At 40.2% G+C, this 20,942-nt stretch overlaps 2 protein-coding genes and 1 long non-coding RNA gene across 3 annotated transcripts; 2 read left to right on the top strand and 1 right to left on the bottom strand.

Moving 5' to 3' along the window:
- The first annotated feature begins 2,786 nt into the window (after positions 1 to 2,786).
- LOC109545943 (venom acid phosphatase Acph-1) lies at positions 2,787 to 5,128 on the top strand. The gene is made up of 5 exons (XM_048660678.1): positions 2,787 to 3,496; positions 3,563 to 3,670; positions 3,726 to 4,081; positions 4,440 to 4,836; positions 4,897 to 5,128. The coding sequence occupies exons 1-5, from the start codon at positions 3,344 to 3,346 to the stop codon at positions 5,029 to 5,031; spliced, it is 1,149 nt and encodes a 382-aa protein (XP_048516635.1). The 5' UTR covers positions 2,787 to 3,343; the 3' UTR covers positions 5,032 to 5,128.
- A 4,804-nt stretch (positions 5,129 to 9,932) lies between these two features.
- Positions 9,933 to 20,904, top strand: LOC109543244 (flocculation protein FLO11). The gene is made up of 8 exons (XM_048660789.1): positions 9,933 to 10,104; positions 12,634 to 12,801; positions 13,976 to 14,266; positions 14,340 to 14,513; positions 14,826 to 16,873; positions 16,925 to 17,090; positions 17,143 to 17,289; positions 20,587 to 20,904. The coding sequence occupies exons 2-8, from the start codon at positions 12,723 to 12,725 to the stop codon at positions 20,757 to 20,759; spliced, it is 3,078 nt and encodes a 1,025-aa protein (XP_048516746.1). The 5' UTR covers positions 9,933 to 10,104; positions 12,634 to 12,722; the 3' UTR covers positions 20,760 to 20,904.
- LOC125502502 lies at positions 10,661 to 17,762 on the bottom strand. The gene is made up of 2 exons (XR_007280258.1): positions 17,614 to 17,762; positions 10,661 to 10,948 (listed from the first exon to the last, which is right to left on the bottom strand). It is a non-coding gene; the product is annotated as an uncharacterized LOC125502502 (long non-coding RNA).
- Positions 20,905 to 20,942: the final 38 nt, after the last annotated feature.

Raw genomic sequence — 20,942 nt, 5'->3', positions numbered from 1 at the left:
ATTGTTGGCATTTTTGTAGAAAGTGCCTGTTCGCATTGCAATATGTATTTCCAAAGGAAAATTTCACGTCCCAACTTAACGAAAGTCAGCAACTAAAAGAAAAACGCTCTAAGCGCCTATCTTTCACCAATTTAATTTTAAATTTAGAGCCATTTATATTCGTCTGAATTTCACTCAGCTGCAGTGATTAATGCACAACCAAAACTAAAATTAATAACCGAATTAATTTTGTTTTATGATGTTGCAAACCACCTCTGAATATGCATGCCACTCGTGCTTGCGAAACGCTAGGAAGAACTTATTTTCCACCGAGACATATAAGCTAGAAATACTCACCAGTTTTAAGCCATGTTCGCGAAATTCTAACTCTTTAGATAATGAAACTTAAGAGACAAAATATTTCAAAATTTACTACCATCTCCGCCGTTAATTGTTCAGTTCTTCCTGTTGATGACCAATGCTCTGCTTTCCTCTATATTCAACTTTAATAGGTTTCACTTTTTCTGGTATTCTTTTATATTTTTAGAAAAAGGCTTACATTATTTCGACCATTGGCCCACTTCAGTTCTGATCCAGTATGTATGCGACGACTATAACCAACTATGCCTTTGCAGGGCTATTCGTATCGATGTATACGCATAGGATGGGGCAAATGGTCACCGGGTACTATTTGGAAAAAGTGATAGAAGACACCAAGAATAGAGATGCACCTTTACTCCGCCCATGAGAACAACATCGCTGAGCTGCTGATCAGTTTGGGCGTTTTCGCACATCCTCATGTGCCCAATTACGGCGCCTGAGTATCTTTGGAGGTCCATTTCAGCAACAACATCTACTATCTAGAGGCCTCTCTAATATAAATGCTTTTTCAGGTCATACGAGAACCATGAAGGAGAAGAACCAAAGCAGCTCTCTATACCGGACTGCGGTAGTTTCTGTCCTTCGGACAGGTTGATCGCTATCATTGACCCGTTGATTCCATCACCGGACTTGTGCGGGATCTAGTCTGGATTGGAGTCTGGACTTTGACGGAGAATCTCCTATGTTGTGAATGTACTTTGGAGTTGAAATTAATGTTTCCCACTGTTACATTGGCGATGTGTTTTTACATGCGTACGGCTGCTGGTCATCGACCACTTGAAAGCCGTGAAGGGCATGATTGCGAATTAATTGTTATTCATTTATTATGGGAAATTCGAACAGACGATCTTATTATGATGTGGGATAGTCGTTTACCCGGAATTCGGAACTATGACCGATAAAGTTGGGTTTCCGGCATTTGGGTTTTTTAATACAAATCCAATTATTAAGGTAATTCTGCAATTGATCCTGCTGGTTTTGTCACACAAACTGGTTGCGACCGAGATTCCCCAGAAGACTATCACGGAAATAAATCAACTATAACACTACTATTCTGGTGTTATAATCATCAGAAATATCAAGGCCACGTGTCAAAGAAATGAAGAAACGCTAGAGAAAAATAGATGTGCTCTATTACAGTTACACATTCCATCTTCAAATAATATTGAAGAAATTGCCAACAGTTAAGACGGTTTCACAGTTTTATCTAATGAAAAGCAAGTTTTGCTTCAATGCCATTCTCACGCACTTGTTAGGTTTCCACACTTTTTGTAGGCATTTTTTTCATGAAGAACTCAAACAGCTAATCTCTCAGTGACTTACTGGAAAGTAAAGTGTTTTCTATAGTCCTTGGAAGGTCGTTTTCACACCTGATTTTCAAAATTAATTTTCAAGTCAGCAAAAAACTAAACCTTCATTCTCTGGTCATATTCACGAAATTTTCAAATTTTTTTAAAAGTTGAATATGTTTTTCTACGTTCTGCTTTTAGCAATTGATTCTCAACTAACCGACAAATGCTGAAAACAAGTGGAGATTAATTTTGGAATTTGAACATTTTTTCCATTTCCTCTGAATGTTTTTTTTTTAATGGAATTTAAAGATCTTTGGAGAAGATTGCTTTATTTATGAATTTGAGTCACAAATTTCGTTATATGTTATAGGCCTGGGTAACAGTAAATTTTTAAGAGTTGGCGCAGTGCTGCGCAAATAGCTTGTTGCTCCAACCCAAAGCACCGGCGCAGTAACTCGGTTCCATTGCTGGGAAAATGTTGATGACCTTTTCTTTTGGTTGTTTTTATATTTATTTTAACGTCAGTATTAAAATACTGACAATCTTAAGGTCTGCCAAAAATTACAAAATAATTTTTATTAGAACAAACCGAAATAAATTTATCCCGTTTTCTTCCGAAAATCATTAAAATTTTCTCAAAAACCGATTAAAAAACTAAATTATTTTCTGATGCTTTTCTCTTTTCCTGACAATCTTTGGTCTTTTCAGCCAAAAAAGAAAAAAAATTATTTTGTTATAAAATTCGCTTCATTCATCGCTTTTTGTAGGGAATGTCAGAAAACCCTTTTCAGCTTCGAACAAAAAACGCACAAAAACCAGATAACTTTATTTAGTTTTTCACCGAAAGTATTGAAGATTTTGATTCAACGACCAGAGAGCAAGAGGCTAAAAATTATTTGGAAAATTCGCCAACTTTATCGGTCTGAAGAATTTTTAGTTTCTTTAAAATTTCAGGTCGTTCCAGCTTTAGAAAAGTTTTAATTAAGCAATTCTTTCTAGGCAAAAACGCATTGTTTTTTAGTTTTACTTAAAAATACTGACAATCTTCAGGTATTTTATGTGAAAAATTGTAAAATAAATTTTATTTGAACACTCGCCTCCTTAACAGCTTTATACATTTTTTACAACATTTGCAGCTTTGAATTTCGTCAAAAACCCAAATAATTTTTTCAGGATTTTTTCCCARAAATATTTCCCCGAAGAGAACAAGCGAAAGTTTATTATCAACTATTTTGAAAATTAGTCATCTTCGYTGCTGTGAATAATTTGTTTTTTTTTTWAATTCCGGTCTCTTCCCTTTTGGGTCAAAATTTCTAAACAGGAAACCGCTTTTTTTCTTAACGTTTTGCCTTTTTGCTTAACCGAAATCAACGAAAATCTTATGAGTTCTCCTCTTCTCTCCATCTATTGAAAATTGATCTCCAATAAATCCCGTAAACTGAAATATGGCCTGAATGCAAAAAAACCCTGTGCAAATGAGAATCTCACTAAAATCCTATGCGGTTGATCTAGCCATTTAAACCAATCAGACTGTTCTAAACCGGACAATTTTTCTCCGTCAAAGGGATTTTCTACACTATTCGTCACACGTTCCACTTGCGTAGCACAACATTTCCATATAAATACCTGCCTGATCAGCCATTCAACTATTCATCTGTAGTGCGACAAGCAGTAGTCTCACTGGTTTCAGCATGAAGTCACTGATGTTGGCCCTTTTAATTCAACACCTTGCCCAAGGTATTCCCAAAGAATTTTTCATCTTGGACGAGCTTGAGGGAGCCGATTTTCACCATGAGCATTTCGATCATGAGGACGTTTCCAGTACTTTAGTTCTCAGCCATGTGGTAAGTCCTGCTTACATCACCAAATAGTCCTGCTTACATCACCAACTTCATTGGCCTCTTTTGCAGCTTTTCCGGCATGGGAATCGAACCCCCGATAGTGTCCAGGAAATGTATCCCAACGACCCCTACCTGAACGAGACCTACTATCCCATTGGCTTGGGGCAACTTACCAATGTACTGGGCTTTCAGCCCTCCGCTCTTCAAATTTAATATATTTTTGCGGTTTCAGGCAGGGAAGATCAGGGAGTTTAACATCGGCACCTCGTTGCGACAACGCTACAGCCGCTTTCTCAGCGAGTTGTATTTACCCGAGGAAGTAGAAGCCTTTAGTACAGACTACAGCCGCACCAAGGCCTCCTTACAGCTGGTGCTGGCGGGGTTGTTTCCCCCCCAGGGGCCCCAGCTATGGAATCCCTCGGTGCTCTGGCAGCCTGTTCCTTATCGCTACGCCCCCAGGGGGCGGGACTCGCTTCTAATGGGGGGCTTATGCCCTACCTACTTGCAACTGTACCAAGAAATGGAGGAATCGATCGAGATGAGAAGCAAGTTTATGAAGCACCACACATTTTTCGAATATATCTCCAGGTAGGTTCTAGAATTTCCTTCGAATACTATACAAAGTCTTCAGTTAGGGAAGGCTTTCAAAATCAAAAACTGGGGGTCCAGTAGCTAAAAAAGCCAGCACGACCAGAGATTCAGTAACTTTTCTAAGCACTTTTTCAATTATCTTTCTACGAACACTTTTAATATACAGGGTATTTCCGAAATATCAACTTCCGGATTCTGGTGCCAATGTCCACCATTTGACGTGTAGTGTCTCCAGTTTTTCGCATTCCTAATGAATCGTCCTGCATTGGCGCTTTAATACAAAACACAAAAACAGTTGTGCAAAAACGTTTAAGTAATTACGTGGCAAGTACTAAAAACAATTGACACTTGACAGGCACAGCGGTCTGGAAGTGAGCACGTTCCGTCACATCTACAACCTTTACTTCGGACTCTCCACTGAGGAGGAGTGGGGTTTCAGCCTGCCTGATTGGACGCAGCCGATATGGCCCCGAAAAGTGACAGCCGTCGCTATACACGAGTACTACGTGCAGATGGCGAACGATCGTATGCGGAGGCTTGCCTCCGGCCATCTGCTGAGGAAGATCCTGCACGATACGGAGGCGAAAATAGCCCAGTTGAGTAAAGGACGTAAAATCCATTTGTATTCCGCTCATGAGAACAATGTTGCCCAACTGCTGATCCTTCTGGGCGTGTTCTGGCCCCATATCCCTTCTTATGGAGCGCACGTTATTCTCGAGGTACACCACATAGAGGAAGAGTTTGGAATTAAGGTAGTTTTCCGCACATGTGGGGAATCTTCAGACTCCACGTAAGCCTACGGTTCTTTGCAGGTGTTTTACCAGAATTGGGAGGTTGAGCACCCGGAGTTGTTGCAGATCCCTGGTTGTGACGTATTTTGTCCCCTCGATCAGTTTAGAGAGCTTTTCAGCAAATATATGCCAGAGGATGACGAGTGTGGCTATTGACGCCCCAGTCGAAACTCCTCCTAGTGATTCCACTTTCTAGTCAACATCATCGTGTGTTTATTTATTTAGGCTTTAAGTAATAAATCGTTAATTTATTCTTCTGCAGTTTTAGTTCCATTGTTCCCGATTATTTTGCATCCATTGGTCTCCTTATGAATAGCACTTCCTTAGATGCGTCCGATCGATGATTTTAATATATTCTACTGAAGCGTTTTTGAAGAACGCAAAGTGTTGATTCAAGGGAAACCAGTTATAAGTAACTTTGAAGATTGAAGGGAATATTCGGATTTGGTTCTCCACGGCACAATTAAATTATGGAAGAAGGAAAGCTGGATAACGTCCATACATAAGAAGGGAAGCAAAGAAGACTACAATAACTTTCGGGTCATAACTGTATAACAAGTGGGCTCGTTATTCCACTCTAACTCTGCCACTTTTCAAGGGATTTGAACGGATAAAAAGTCGCATTTCTGGCGATTTGAAACGTTTTGAAATGCGAGTCTGAAATTACAACTCGAATGCCTTCTTGGTCTTTTTGGAGAAAGATTAAGTCTTGTGTGATCTACGGTTTTGCTTCTCCCCAAGGTATGGAGTTTTCTTCTTCTCAAGGTACAAAGTGCTTCATGGAGGCAAGAATGCAAGGATATCGAGGATACTCCGAGCTACGCTAGACTCCATAAGGCCCTCTCAAAAGAACCACAGCAAAAAGTGGGATTCCTGAAAAAATCACAGGGAGGATATACAACCGAAGAGGAGATCCTGGAGCTATGCTTAAGACTCACTTTCCTAGATCAATACTGGAAACAGTCTGAGAACAGGAGATACCAATGGTTTTCGAGGTGCGACAGCGGAGACCGAAAGCTGGACACTGACGACACTGGACAACTCTTGCCTCAAGCATTGTAAACCAGTCCAAAGTGAAATGGACAATACGTTCTTCCAGACCATTTAAATCACCGTAAACAGATGGCGTGATGCCAATTCTGCTACAACAGGAAACCGATTCACTGGTGCCCCTCTTGTGCCAGATACTCCTGGCCTGCCTAGCCCTGGCATAGATACCAAAGGAATGGAGAAAGACTAAATTTATTCCAAAACCATTGCGTGCGACGTATGCCCAGGCCAAACCCTTTCGCCTAATCAGCCTAACATCGTTCTTACTTAAAACAGAAACACTTAAAGAGAAGCTGATCGACAGGCACATCAGAAAAATATTCTCACCAGAAATCCCCTACACCACAACCAATATGCCTACCAAACGGGAAAATCGTGCGAATCTGCTATCCATGAACTGGTGCAGAGGGCAGAAACCTCACTAGGGGGCAATGAAATTGCTCTGACTGCTTTTCTAGACATCGAGGGAGCCTTTGACAATACCTATTTTCAGTCAATAGTCAGAGGGATGAAAAATCGTGGAGTGGAGAATTCAATAGGTGAATAGAACCCAAACATGCTGAGTACAGAACAGTTACCGTTGAACTCAATGAAGGCAGTAGAAGCGCGGGTTGCCGGCGGGTGTCCGCAACGATAAGTTTTGTCGCCTCTGCTGTGCAGCCTGGTGGTGGATCGGCTCCTGTTGTCTCTCGAGGGAGGGGCGCCTGCTGCATGATCACTCATGCAGCAGGCGCTAAACATCACTGAACAATGGTATAACACGGAAGGGCTGAAAATCAGCCCATCCAAAACATCTATTATCGCTTTCACAAAGAAAAGATRTCTTAGACTGRKGTCTATWTATGGGTATATAACACGTCCAACACTGCTCAAYACATATAAATGTCCAACACTGTTAAATATCTTGGGGTAACCCGGGTAAAAAACTGGTGTTTAAATACCATGTGGAACAGAAAACAAACAAGGCGATCAGAGCTTTATGGACCTGCAAACGCACTTTTGGAGAAACATGGGAAATTTCACCAAAGATTACGTACTGGACGTACCTCACCATGTGAAACCCATAATCACATATGCCGCCGTAATATGCTGGCATAGAGCCAAGATCAGTACATATCGACAGTCTCTGAACAAAGTTCAGAGGTACTCTTGGGGCTGGAGCCTTTGCATTYATCCATTGAAGCTGAGRCCCTAAGAAGCGCTTACCGTATGGGTGACGATGTCCTCAGGAAAGCGACGGAATTGGGACGYAGYGMGATCTTCAGAAAGCTGGAGACAKTCGAACCCATAGGATTGAAAGCTGATCGAATCAAAACTSTAAGYATTTCGCTWCCTTTCTGAACATATGCTCTGGATGAGGGGCGAGATRGTGGAGTGACTMCATYAGCTATCACAGGGGACTCCGTATCGTATACGGAAGGCACAAAAACAGCATCGGGCACAGGCGCTGGTATAGYCGAAARAGGAAGAACTGGGRAAAGGATYACCTTAAACCTGGGTACAAYYACGACMGCTTTCCAAGCAARYRTYCTAGCRATAACAAKTTKCRCCCGGAAATTGAGGGAAAGAGCCTACMCACGTAAGYATAWTACCATCGTMACCGGAGATGAATCCACAATAAAAGCAGCCGAATCATATACAATCAGGTCACAATGTGTGCTAGATTGTGTAAAAGAACTTACGACTGCTGGCTGTGAGCTCAAACAGAGTAAAACTYGCTTGAGCAACAGGGACAAACAGGAGCAAAGGAAACAAGAAACTGACCAACCAAGAACCTGCTTGTGGCACATCGGAGTTGGGCAATGGTTCTTGGAAGAACATAGAAGGTACTGGGAAGAGATACGGTGACTCCTTACCGCAAGGCAGTTAGTGGGACCTCCACAACCAGTGCGTAAAAAAGACGTGATAGATCTCAGCATGCAAAAAATTACGAGGATAGTGGCCTTTCTAACAGGACACGCCCCGAGTCCCAAAGACTCCTGGGAGAACATAAAGTTCTACCAGGCCAGGTCATGCGTACCCCCCTCAAGACTCTTCTGCAATTCATTGAATACACAGGGATAATGAGGGACTGAAATACGATAACAGGGATAACGAGGGATAACACAGGGATAACGAGGGCACAATAGGACRGAAATGAYCGCGGTGCTAGGCCAAACACCGCCTCGGAGGTGAGGAAAGGTGAGGTTTTAGTGGGTAAACAGCTAAGCTGGAGACCCACACAGCCCAGAGAGCCAGATCATCAGCTCTGGGTGTGCGTAATAGAGCATTTCCCAAACCTCACCGGAAAAAAAACGGGACACCTTCATGGACCAACAAAACAACTTGCTTCCGGTATTTCCAGAAGATGTTAAGTACGCTCGCTACTTAATTCTCCATGTCATAAATCCGCCATTTTTTAAGATATTTGAACGGACAAATTCGCTTGATTGAAACATTTTCCAATCACATTTTAAAAGCGTTAGTCAAATGCCTTCTTGTGTTTTTTTAAAGAATCTAACTATTTCATTAGCAACAGTTCCGCTATTTATCAAATCGCATGCAAAGGCAGATGGCTACTGATAGCTACTTAAGCCTCTTTAAAGGAGTGTTGGAAATGTTTGCATAAATCAGATTTATTGTTGAACCTAGTTTGAAACGAGTATAGAGACCGCAATAGTCCCCAAAACTTCTAAACGCGTTAATCAATTTTTTCGTGTATTTCAGCTTGACTGATGAAAATTTTAGATACTTTCAATGATGGAATCCAGCGGAACACTTTAGAACTTAATACAATTGCTGCAAGAGATAAGATGCAATAAAACACATTTTTCCCTGGTTTATCCCGAAGACCTCAATCATACGGTATAATTATGATGGCAAGTAGAGCAAATCAGCATACAGAATTTGCAGCAACCGCATTTCGTTCCAGAGCTATTGCCAAAAGAATCTGTACCCTGTTACCACTTGAATTCAAAAAAACGCTTTTGGTTCTTGTTTGTTTGCGTGACCGCCCATATCCCATACTGTTTCATATTTTTACTTGTGGTGTCGCCTAAGACATTGTTTATAAATCGCGATCAATCACATGGAACAACATGACTGAGCGATTCGAAAGAAAATTTTCGCTTTCACGTGCTAATTTGCAAAGCGGAAGCCACTTTGGACGTTTATGAGATCTTTTAATTGTTAGCGAGTTAAAAACAAGCTTTTTTGGCAATTTTCATAGCATCGGTCCCCAAAACTTATTAACAGTAAAACTCGTTTTTTCTCAACAATGGCCATGATATGGAATGATTGAATATGAACCACACAGTGCTCAAATTACAGTTTTTCTCTTCCCTCATCAACCAACTCAACATGTTTCTCAAATAGTGTGACTAATACGCGTAGAACGAGTGGCGCCCAATACTTCATGGACCACCCACCTTCGAGGGTGACTGAATGAAAAATTTTCGGATGTTTGCCGTCTATTTTATCTCATGGCTCATGGCTTCTGGCTATCTTATCGGCCAGGCCCATTTAGTTTGTTTTGCGGTTCAAATGCGGATGTCATTGATTTGACCATCCACAGTGACCATCGTCGCCCAGCAACTGAACCATTGGCATTTTGCGCATACTGGAAAAATCATAATTATTGCGATCGTCACACGAATTTTAGCGAATTTACATCACTAATAATCGTTGCTGTAATATCTTTGTCAACCGGCTGGAATGACCGATATTTCGATTATGTTGTCTTTTTTTCCCGACCAAGTGATTTGCTTTCCCCAAATCAGTAGCGCAACGTCGCAAAACAACCTGCCCGCCTAAACAAAGCCCACAAATTTCCCATTTAGCTTCCCTCAATTAAAAGAAATCCTTATGAATTCGGCACCTCAATACGATTAGCTCCTACAAACCCCTAAAGCGTTTGCACACGGTCAAATTGATGCCCGAAGGAACCCAATCCGCCGCCTATGGGCAAACTGCGATCGGAATGGTTCCGTTGAAAAGATACCAACTAATCTAGTCAATTAGATGGTTCGTCTACGAATAGAGGCGTAATCGTAAAAATCGGAGACTGATTGTTAGGTTCGCCCAAGGGGGTGGCTGAAAGATATTGTGCTGTTGTCCAGTGCGGAAGTGATCTGTGCTTGTTGACTACCTCAGTTAAGTGTACTTTTGCGACATGATTGGCTCGGAAATTGACTGAAATTGGTTTGTACTTGACATCCAGCCCTCGTACTAAAATATTCGCAGCTTTCTGGTACTTCGCAAAAAAAATCAGTCCTGCGGACTTTTCGCTTTCTGTATGTGTGTGTGTGAGAATTATGTATTTTATCTCATCTAGCTGACGACAGGAAAGAATTCAGCAAAAAGAAGCGGTGCCAATGAAAGCGAACCAAAATGAACCGGAACGCCCGCCGTTACCTAACTAAGCGCGTTTTTGCGCGAATATTTCAATATTCAATTAAACAGCATAAAACAATCGTTGGAATTTTGATCAAATTTTTGGTTCGTTCGCAAAAACGACCCACAGTGATATAACCAATTGACCAACACTTTATCGGGTGGTGTCCAACAGTTAGTGTCACTTAGACTTAACACTAAAACTTACCCAACTTTCCAATCCAAAACGGCACCAATTTTTTTGCGCACCATATACAAACATCATTTCCAGCGTCTTCTTCATGTAGTCTGCACGAACTGTCACTGTTACCTGTCATCTAAACCACTAGGGATTTTTTTTTCCGAATTGATAAGAGCATTGCAGTTAATAATTTGAAATGCAAGTTTTTTATTTTTATTATAACTTCAACAGAACAAATGATTTGGCGCAAGCACATTTGATCCAACGGACTTGTTAGGATAAAAACCAATTTTCCTACTCGTTCGAGAGCCTACTTGTTCGAGTCGAGATTTATTTAAAACTGCAGGATCTGGCTACAACATGGATAATTTTCTTTGCTTTTATTAAGGATTTGTGCCGACGAATTTATTCAATTTCTTTCTCGGATTTCCGACGTTTCTTCTTGTTCTAGGTTTCATTATTCAAAACTTCCTACAACTTGTTAGGTATTAATGATATTTCTTGGATTTTTAATTCATTATTTCTGTTTGATTTTGATTTAATTGTTGCAAAATTATTTGTTTAAAAAAGTGCACTTTTCCCGAAAATACTTTGATGTGTATTAATAACTAACCAAAGGCAGTTGTGGCAAAGCTTGACCTCCAAGCGCAAAACGTTCAATACAAAAGCTGTAGATAATAACAAAGCCTAAAACTTTTGCATTAAACACTTCTTGAAATAACCTCAAATTAACTTTTAAAATCGCGAAAACCCGACTTTACTGTATTTAATTTTTTTCTCGCCTATAAACGATTACATGACAATTTGAAAAAATATGTATATCTTTTTTGACGTTGAACAAGCATGCTTTTTTGCAGTTCACAAGACCACTGGTTTTCCAGTTATGTACAATTTTCTTCATTTTTTCTTACATGTACAAAACGCTATCTTTTTTATATTAAAATATACAGGGTGTTTCATTTTAAAAAATGAGCTTAAGTCCGATAACTTTTGCATCTCACCCCGTATCCTTATTGTAAAAATGGCAGATTATTTTTATTTTTCCAGAGAATTATTTTTTATTTAGATTTTTTTTCCCTTGTATCCCTTATGCAAGAAAAAATTTTGAAGTTTTGATTTCACCATTTGAATGAATAATAAGCATATCTCGAAAAACTTAACTACTTACACCTGAAACGCTTAATGATACTGAAAGTTTGTTTAAGAGTTTTCCGCCAATTTCTGATCCGTATTTTCAAAGTTTCCTAAACATTCCACTACTTCGAACCTGTTGAGTAGAACAGAACTTACCCCCAATATGTCCGAATTTTTCCCCATCAACTTACTAAATTGACGAGTTTAAAAGTCCAAACGCCCCCTGGTGGTAAAAATTATAACTACAAGTTAAGTAGTAATTTGACACTTATTTTATTGACATTGGTGTCACATTGGTGTTTACGTCTGAATGTGACTTGTTTCGTTTTGTTCTAATCAACTTTTGCAATCTTTGAAAGAAATAGAAACGGATCGAAAAGTGTGTAAGTATTGTTTCATGCTATAAATGTCATCAGTTCCAATAAATACACAAGTTTGACAAGTCTCAACTGTCACTCGACAACGAGTGACTTTCAAGACAGTTCAAGACTTTTCGCTTGAATTTGACGTTTCACAGCGCCATCATCGGTAGTTGAACTCGCGAATAATCGTCAATCTGTCACAATTGACGATCTGTGTCAAAATCAGTTGCTGTCACCTTGACTTTTCGTCACTATACGTGGGAGGTTCAAAACTGACTAAATGTTTCTAACTGTAAAAATTCGCATAAGCTTAAAAACGTATTCTTGCGTGAAATAAATAACCCCACTGGGGTGACTGTCGGTGGTCCAGACAACTACAATACCAATAGACGTTGTCATGGAACCAAATCAAATAGATGAATGACCGTTAGGCGCCACTTTCAAAATAGTCATCTAGTTCTTTGTATTAAGGCCCACGGTAAATCGTGCAAAGTGACGAAAATGTCATTTTAGGGGCTGTCGCCTGCAGCTCCATTATACCGATCACAATAAGTGTCTGATGGCAGTGCGACAGGCCGAAAATCCGAAAAGCTCAGAAACACTTACGAAGTGATTGGGTGTAGTCGAGTGGGCCGATTTCTAGTCGCAATTGTTCTCTAGGTTTCAGGTTTAGTTCGTTTGCAGTTTTCGCGGATTTAGTCGAAGCAACTATTTTGTGCAGTGAACAGTGGCTTTTTTGATTAGGAACAATGGAAACTACTTTGTGCAGACTGTTGATCACCTGTTGGATACTGACTTTGTGCGAGTACAGGCATGCCGCACCAGCCGGTAAGTTTCCACAGTCTTTGCCAAAAATTAGTTAATTAGAAATATGCCCATTAAAAAGCAATTTGCCCTCCAAAAGACCATTTAATAGAGATTAGAGGGTATAGACTAATTCAAAAATTCATCAGCGTCTTCAAATTTTGCCACATCTGGCCAATTAACTGACCGTGCTAATGACGACTTCCTTTTCGTCCCATTTTTGCGCCCCACATGTGGATAAACAACCCGGATTCCGGTCGGCATCAACGGTCCTTCACACATGTACAAATTCCGCTACTTTTCACTTTTTGCACAGCTTCTGTAGCCGTCGACTTTGACATTTCGATGACGTTGACATAATAGGTGAAGGGACTTAACAAAAGCCGCCTTTATGGTTGCCAGATAGATATCTGGCGACTGGTGGCACCACTTGAAACCCCAGGGAGTTTATGAGCCACTTGAAAGCCGATAAAGCAGTTCATAAAACTAAAAGGCTTTTTACATGCACAGTGCGTTTCAAAGCCGCCTTTATCCTTTGAAACCTTAATTATGAAATCGGCGGGGCTGGAAAGTGGGCTACATGCGTCGGTAATAGCTAGCATTTGTTTTTATTTTATTAGTAGCAATCTTAAAATGACGAAATACTTTTTTTATATTCCCAATTGGAAATACATGCGAAGATCAATGAACTGATGACTTGCCATCATCAGAGCCGTCAAACGTCAAAGTTTTCGATGTATGTCCCAAGCATTTTGGCAGTGACGCCGTATATGTCGTGTGATGTTAACGTACTAGCATGTCGTATGTCTTTATCAAATTGTTACAATTAGCGGAAGAATGGAAGAGTGCTGGTAGTTTCTGTGAATTTGTGCAAGTTTTCATTTCAATTTACTGATACATTTTATATTTGAGTGTGTGATTTTCGGGTATCAAAAATTACTAAGCAATATTATGAGGGCAGAAGGAAGAACAGTTCATTTAACTCATATTTTCAACACAAACGTTTAGGTCTTGAATGAGTTCCTAATTTTTTCTTGAATTTTTTTCATAATTAGACTGCAGGGTAATAACGAATTTTATTGATTTTTGTGGTTAGTATCCGTTCCACTAGCAAACCTTGTTGCGTAGACTATTACAAATTTAGGGGCATTAACCACACGGCCCCAAAATAGCACTTGCAGAAATAGCCTATTTGTAGAAACCACTGAGTCTCCAACATTGGCGCTCAAAACCACCAATAACGGCCAAATCGAGCCCAAATCCCTCGAAGTCTTTGAGGATGGGTTTGGGGACTTTTCCAAGTTTGAGGATTTTGCCGCTTCCGCCGCGAAGGAATTTGAATTTTTCCGCTCTTCGGATGGCCGGGAGTTTGATGAAGATTTCGCCGCCATCAAAGGGAAGGCTCATCAGGCAGAGGCGACGAAAAAGGCTTTTACGGCCGTCGAGACGACCACCCAAACTGTTGACAGTTCGACGCGGCATTCAAACAGTACGTTATGGCTTTTCCACAAGTCAACCAGGCTAAATAAACACGGTTTTTAATTGAATTTGTATCTATTCAGGAACGCGGCGTGTCGAAAGAAACAGCACTCGCACCAGCCCGAAGAGCTCAGGACCGGTATTTTTGGATCATACTGGCGAAGGGAGCAGCCAAGTAGCTACTAAAATAGCCCCGCAAGCCCTCAGGTACACACAACCATCCCCAGATCCACTTCAGGAGGACGCGACTTATTTTGGTAAGATACACCTGCCATAAAGTATCGATTACGGGACTGGTCGGGGATTTTATGCAAACATTGCCGACATTTATTAACTAACTTTCGTGGAAAATGGACACTTGTAAAGAAAACGGCTCAAATGTTTCATGCCAAATCCAGAGAATGTTTCCGCCTATTTCAGGCTAAAGCCATCCGAACTTAAGCACCCATTAAAACCAACCGTGTATATTTTTAGAAGATCGAGAAACACAAAAATATAAACACCACAAATCAAACGCCCTGACGCACTTTACGAGCGCCATTTAATTCATAATTAAATGCGTATTGCAGGAACTGAAGAACCGACGCCGTTGCGTAGCCTCAGCATTGTGACTGAGATCAGCGTGCAGGAAACCAAAGACGGACAGACCATCAAGCGGAAGCCCACCGAGGAAGAGCTACGCTTCCTGCAGCAAGATCTAGAAGATAAGTTCCTGGCGCAGAACAGCATTGCCGGCTCCAACGATCCGAGCACCAAAGAAGAAGACGTTGAAGACCTGGAGTCGATGCTCAAATCGGAGGATGAGGGCGACTTTGAGTCGTGGAGCGACGACGATGAAGAGCCGAGCGACATGGAGGTGCTTCTGAAGAGCCAGCCCCTGGAAAAACCAGCGGACAAAGAGGCGGAGCCTCCGAAGCCTGCAGAAGAAGCTGCAAAGGATGCAGCACAAGATGGCAAAAAGGGGCCCGACGATGGGGATTATCGCAAAATCTTCCACACGGAAAGGAAGAATTTCTCCAATGTCCAGGAGGTGAAGATCGTGATCAGCGAGACTGAGGGCGACTTCTTCGATGATGAAGAGCCGTTTGATATGATGAAGCCCTTCATGAAACCCACCAATGGCTCTAGTGAGAACAACAGTACTATTTCAAGCGAAGTGAATGAGTTAGACGGCCCAATTACGGAGAAAGCTTCGGAAGCCTTAATTACCACCACTGAGGCGGACTTAGGAGCTACCACGACTGAAGCCCTCACTACTACAACGGAGGATCTTTTCACTACTACCCCCACCACTACCACTACCACCACCACCACCACCACCACCACCACTACTACGACTACTACTACTCCTCCTCCACCTACTACAGAAAAATATATTCCTATCACTACCCCCACCATAGAAGAAGCAAGCCAAAGAAGGGCAAGTAAAGATGTTGAACCAGAATACAATATAAGCCCTCATGTTCTAAGCGAGCTGATAAGCCTGATCAAAGAGGACGATTTTCCGGACGAAAACCCAAAGGTGGCAAACAAACCATCCAGTACTACCGAGGCAACTGCGCCCCCACAAGCTGCGACAAAGCAGCCCTTGGAGGCGGCAGCGGTCACTATCCACGATGAAGAAACCACGACTCCAACCCAGTCGCCAACAACTAAACAAGCCCCTGCATCAGAACAGCCGTTAGAACTGCTCACTCCCACTTTCAACCTAAAGCTGTTCAATGAGTTCTCCACATTCCTCTCCACGGAATTCCCTGGAGGAATGTCCAACTTTAAGGCCTTGAGTACCGCTCCAACCCCCTCCAGCAGTGCAGCCCCCACACCACTTCCGTTTGCGGACTCCTTCGGCTTTACCAGCGGGCCAACCCCCAAGAGTCCTTTCAATGAGGACTTTGAAGGTGACGATTTCTTCACCCAGTTCCCCGATCCGTTCGAAACCAAGGAGGAGGGGTATGACTTTGATGAGTTAACGCCCACTGAGGTGGAGGCAATGTTCAATGAGAAGTTGGATGATTATGAGCCGTTTGATGATGACGAGTATGACTCTATGGGGCGCAAAAAAACCAGTAACGGCTGGGGGAAGAAACAGACCGAGAAGGCTGAGGATCGTATCGACTCAGTTGCCACAACAGAGACTTCTAACCAAATGGCCAAAGAAGATCGGAAAGTCCTGGCAACTAATGGTTCACTTGTACGAACTGAGAAAACTTCAACAACACCCAGCGTTGATAATCAAGAGGAAAATACATCAGTTGCGATCGAGGAACTTGAAACAACCACATCCCTTGATGCTAAAGGAGATAATGGTTCTACAAGCGTTGAGGCCTCTAAGAAAACCCCCAGCGAGGAGACAAAGACTATTGCTGCCAATCCCGTGGAAGATCCAGATGCCTCAAATAAAGCCCCTAACAAAAACTGGGAAACCGCAAGGGAAAAAACAATAACTGACACTAACCCAACAACAACACAGAGCTCCAAAGAAGCACCGGTCATCGACATAGACCCAAAGGAAAACGAAATAGCCACAACAAACAAAGTAGAGGAGCTATTCGTTCCAGTGCTAAGAGCCAAAATTCTCAACAACACGGCAATGTTCAGCATTAGAATCAACCACAAGGTAAGCGTTTCCTGAGAGCAGTGGCGAGTGAATTGCAGTATTGTTTTTCAGGGCGATATTTATCATATTCCTGAAACAGCCCATGTGAAGGAGATGCCCAATCTGGTGAATATCACATGGAAGACCAATCAGCACCTGAACAACTCAGTTGCATTCAGAATCGGCGAAAACGACGACTCATATAAAATTGAGGAGATTGTGATCAACTTGCTGAAAGGTAATTGGTTGATTTGCTTTGGTTCTGGATTTGTATAGGCAGTTTTTTGCAGGAAATCAGTTTAGCGCGCAGAAAACTGGGCTGCAGCCTCGTCCGACTGATAAGCAGGCCCACCTGATCATGATGGAGGACGGAACTCAAATTACCATATCCAATGTGGATTTCCTCAAAAAGTCGAATTCAAGTGAGCATGCCAAAGGTGAGTCATTTTGCAAGTTTAGCTTCAAATGAATAGTATTAAATATATGAAGAGTACAATGAAAACACGTACAAAGTGACGGTGATTTAATTAGTGAGCTCTTTCGTCAGGTAAAATTGACGTATGAACTGTCTCATTTATTTTTCTTGTTGTTCCGTGAATAGAGCAAGGACTTGACAAGTTTTTTCTTGTATACACTAATAAAAACGTTTAATATTTGCTGACATGGAGTAGTATTCCCAGTATTAATGTAAAAAACGAAAATATAGGTCAAACGCACGCTTATTGCTTCCAAATTTTTATGATGGGAAGTTAAATACTTACATAGTGACTTCTGCACATTTTCCTCTATAAATTGGCACATTTCACGAAAAAAACACAAATTTGATCAAGAACTAATCAGGTCTGCAAGTTTTGAATTCAATTTTGACGTTTGTCAAAAATGGAGTAACTGCGGCTATATCCGACCTTGTTTTACTAAAGTAAAACAATGTACGTGTAACAGATCAAACCGCTTGTGACTTGGACTGGCGTTAGCGGGACATTCAAATGTTCAAACATTTGTATACAGAACGTAATAAAATTTGTTCACCATAGGAAATGTGATTTTGCTTAAAATAGCAAAGCCGTGTGAAAGTTTTGATGCAGAAAAATTGATTCTGAAAGGTTGTTTTTTACCTTTGTACACTTAATGGCCGCTGTTCTGGGAATAGGAACCATTTGAAATTCGAATTTTAAGAAAACCTGCAGATTGACTGACATCTTGCATAGAAAATACTGGTCGCTTAGTGTAAAGAGTGACCATTTACTATCTGTTTTAACTGAAACGTGATAGACATTCAATAACACTGGCCAATTTTCTTACTTCGCGTACCAAAAACGTTTAGAGCTAGAAAGCTGTCCAAGTGGAATCGGTTTTCCAAAATATTACTCATATGTTTAAAGTTAAAAACGATAACTGAAATTTGCGGGTCCTAAGAAAGCCACCATCAAGAATTTCATACGAATTTTATCATAAGCATTCCATCATATTTTACTATTTTCTTCGAACATTTGCGCTTAATGAAAAGTTCCCAAAATACGTGCCAACCTAGGGTCAAGTGGGACAATTATAAATCGGGGTAAATGTAAACATGCACAAATTTCAGTTTAAACTGACAGCAAATTCTATCACGTGTGCTAATATTAACGGCTTTAATACCTCTATAAGGATTCAGCAGTTTCTTCTTAGGGGTCCCTTTTCAACTTCCGCCAACTATTTGCGATCGACCCTATATAAATTTGAGATTTTTGTTTTGTCGCCTATGTAAAATTAATGTCAGTTTTATTTTCATTTTAAAGGTAAGTAGTTTTCTTGGCTTATAAAATACTAAAATATATCACTTTATCTATCTTCACTTGCATACATACTGATTTATGAATAAACCGTTTGTCGTATTGTTGTTTACATATACTCCCATAAAAATAGTATATGGTGTAATTGTAAACAACATTTTGGGGTAAAAGTAAACAATGATATACATTAAATTTGAACATTAATAAAAGTATAATTTTTTCAAATGCCTCGAAAATATGTTCCAAAAACTCGTGGACCGGCCTACACTAAAGAAGATCTTGCTGATGCTGTCCCTGATGTGAAAAACCGAAACATCATTTATCGAGCGGCTGTTGCCTACTGCAATGTTCCAATTGCCGACATTTCGGAAAAAATTAATGGGAGACTGACTTCAATTGAAGGAAATCGTGGAAGAAAGAACACTTTCAACCAGGAAACTGAAACCAAGATAGTTGAATAGCTATAGCTCGAGCTAACGCGTACTTATGGAGAAGTTTTGACAAGAAGTCCTGGAAAGGCTATAGTAAGCTCAACATTTTTTTTTTTTTTAAATCTAACCGAAGGAAAAGACGGTACCACAGAAAAGAAAATTAAGGAATTAAAAGATGCCAGAAGAGGAAACTACTAGAAATTGACAAAAGAAAAATCAAATAGAACAAAAGTAGTTCAGACGATGAACAAAATGACCATTTATTACCACATGTTTTAGTTATGGAGACTGATGTGTCGATGAAGATTTTCATTTTGAGGAAGATAAGATTCCGATAACTAAGACACCTATTTCAGAACTAAAATATGGAAGTTTCGCACTTGCATAATTTAAGGGAGGAAAAAGAAACAACTACCTACAAATATGTATGTTCTCTAGGGAATATTGTTGATCATGTAGAACTTATCAAGTGGAAGTAGTAGGACTAAATCATATAGATAATACAAAGAAAAACTTTCAGGTTCAGGTAAGTGATGTAAGTTTTGCTGCAGGAAACCAGATACTGGGGGTATTGCATTTCCCGCGATTAAGATGAAAGGAGAAATAATTTATTATAACTTTGAAAAGGTAGTTCCAGTGTTGGAAAATTAATATTTCTGTTAGTATTTAAGATAGAGTTTTATTTATATTTTTATTATTTTCTTAAGGGTTTAATTCACGAGTTTATAAGTAGTTTTTAAGTTTCTATGTTTGAATAAAAAAGCTAAATCAAAACAAAACACGTTTTTAATTTTATGGGGTAAATGTAAACATTAATTTAAATTATTAATACGCTACAGGCATTATACAAAATTGTACGTACTTTCCTGACTGTGTTTCAATTCCAAATCAAAATCAATTCCTGGGCTTCAGTCATTTATTGCCTATTTATCAATTAAAAGACGTTTCGGTGTTTTCCACCATCATCAGTTTCTATGTGTAGCGTTGTTGCTACTTTAAGCCTTGGCATATGGCCTTGGCCTTGGTAATACATCTACCTCGTTACTTTTATTTTACAATATATAGTAGCACAATACAAGTATTTGATGTTTCCGATTACCTCGAAGTTGTTGGGTAAATGTACCCATTAACAACTTCTTTTGTTTGAATTTTTGTTTCTTTTATGTCAACTCACTGCAATGTAAAGTCACTTTATCAATTTTGTAGGTCAAAAAAAGGATAATGATCTATTTTTTAAGTGATGATAAATTTATTTGTCAAAATCGTTTACTTTTACCCCACTCGACCTTACATGGTAAAAGATAGCTCTTGATACCCGAAACGTACTCCTCGAACTCATCGAACATCGAAAATCCCACAAATATACACATTTTACCTATAAATTTTTAAGAGCTAAGAATTTCCGATAAAACCTAGAGTGAAAGACTGATTGGTAGTCGCTTTCGGTTTCAAGAAATTCATCATTTTTAACGTTAATGCTCTTCAACAAGCAAAAATCTGTTGGCATTGTTAAACTGAGCTTTCGTTGCAGGAAACCCCAAAGCTTCCGTTAGAGAGGCAAAGCTGTGGCATGTGGAAGTGGCCTCCATATGCCTGGTCACTGTAATACTCATAGCGAGCATTCTCTACGTGATCGCGATCAAAACGAAGCCAAAAATCATCCTCAGAGGGAAGGACAACGTGCCCCAAGCCACTCACTGTTAACGTGCTGATTTCGAAATATTGATTGTTGTTATTTAGAGAGTATACTTTCGGCCTGACTCAAAGTGCTAAAGAGCTGGCTGGTCTTTCAGTAGGTACTTAATTGTTGATCATTTTGCTTGTAGATTAAAGTGTTTTTTGTAAATAAGGAGCTTATATTCATTGTGTACTTATATAGCGAATAGG

This window comes from Dendroctonus ponderosae, unplaced genomic scaffold (genome assembly GCF_020466585.1).
Source record: "Dendroctonus ponderosae isolate FM_Combo_2020 unplaced genomic scaffold, Dpon_F_20191213v2 Dpon_F_20191213_1, whole genome shotgun sequence".
Taxonomy (NCBI): domain Eukaryota; kingdom Metazoa; phylum Arthropoda; class Insecta; order Coleoptera; family Curculionidae; genus Dendroctonus; species Dendroctonus ponderosae.
Note: the sequence above shows the minus strand (reverse complement) of the source record. Positions and strands in the feature narration are given on the sequence as shown.

Coding starts and splice junctions, on each gene's coding strand:
- LOC109543244 (XM_048660789.1), top strand. CDS start 12,723: ATGGAAACTACTTTGTGCAGACTGTTGATCACCTGTTGGATACTGACT. Junction 16,874..16,924: donor GCATTAGAATCAACCACAAG/GTAAGCGTTTCC, acceptor ATTGTTTTTCAG/GGCGATATTTATCATATTCC. Junction 17,091..17,142: donor TGTGATCAACTTGCTGAAAG/GTAATTGGTTGA, acceptor AGTTTTTTGCAG/GAAATCAGTTTAGCGCGCAG.
- LOC109545943 (XM_048660678.1), top strand. CDS start 3,344: ATGAAGTCACTGATGTTGGCCCTTTTAATTCAACACCTTGCCCAAGGT. Junction 3,671..3,725: donor GCTTGGGGCAACTTACCAAT/GTACTGGGCTTT, acceptor TTGCGGTTTCAG/GCAGGGAAGATCAGGGAGTT. Junction 4,837..4,896: donor AGGAAGAGTTTGGAATTAAG/GTAGTTTTCCGC, acceptor GGTTCTTTGCAG/GTGTTTTACCAGAATTGGGA.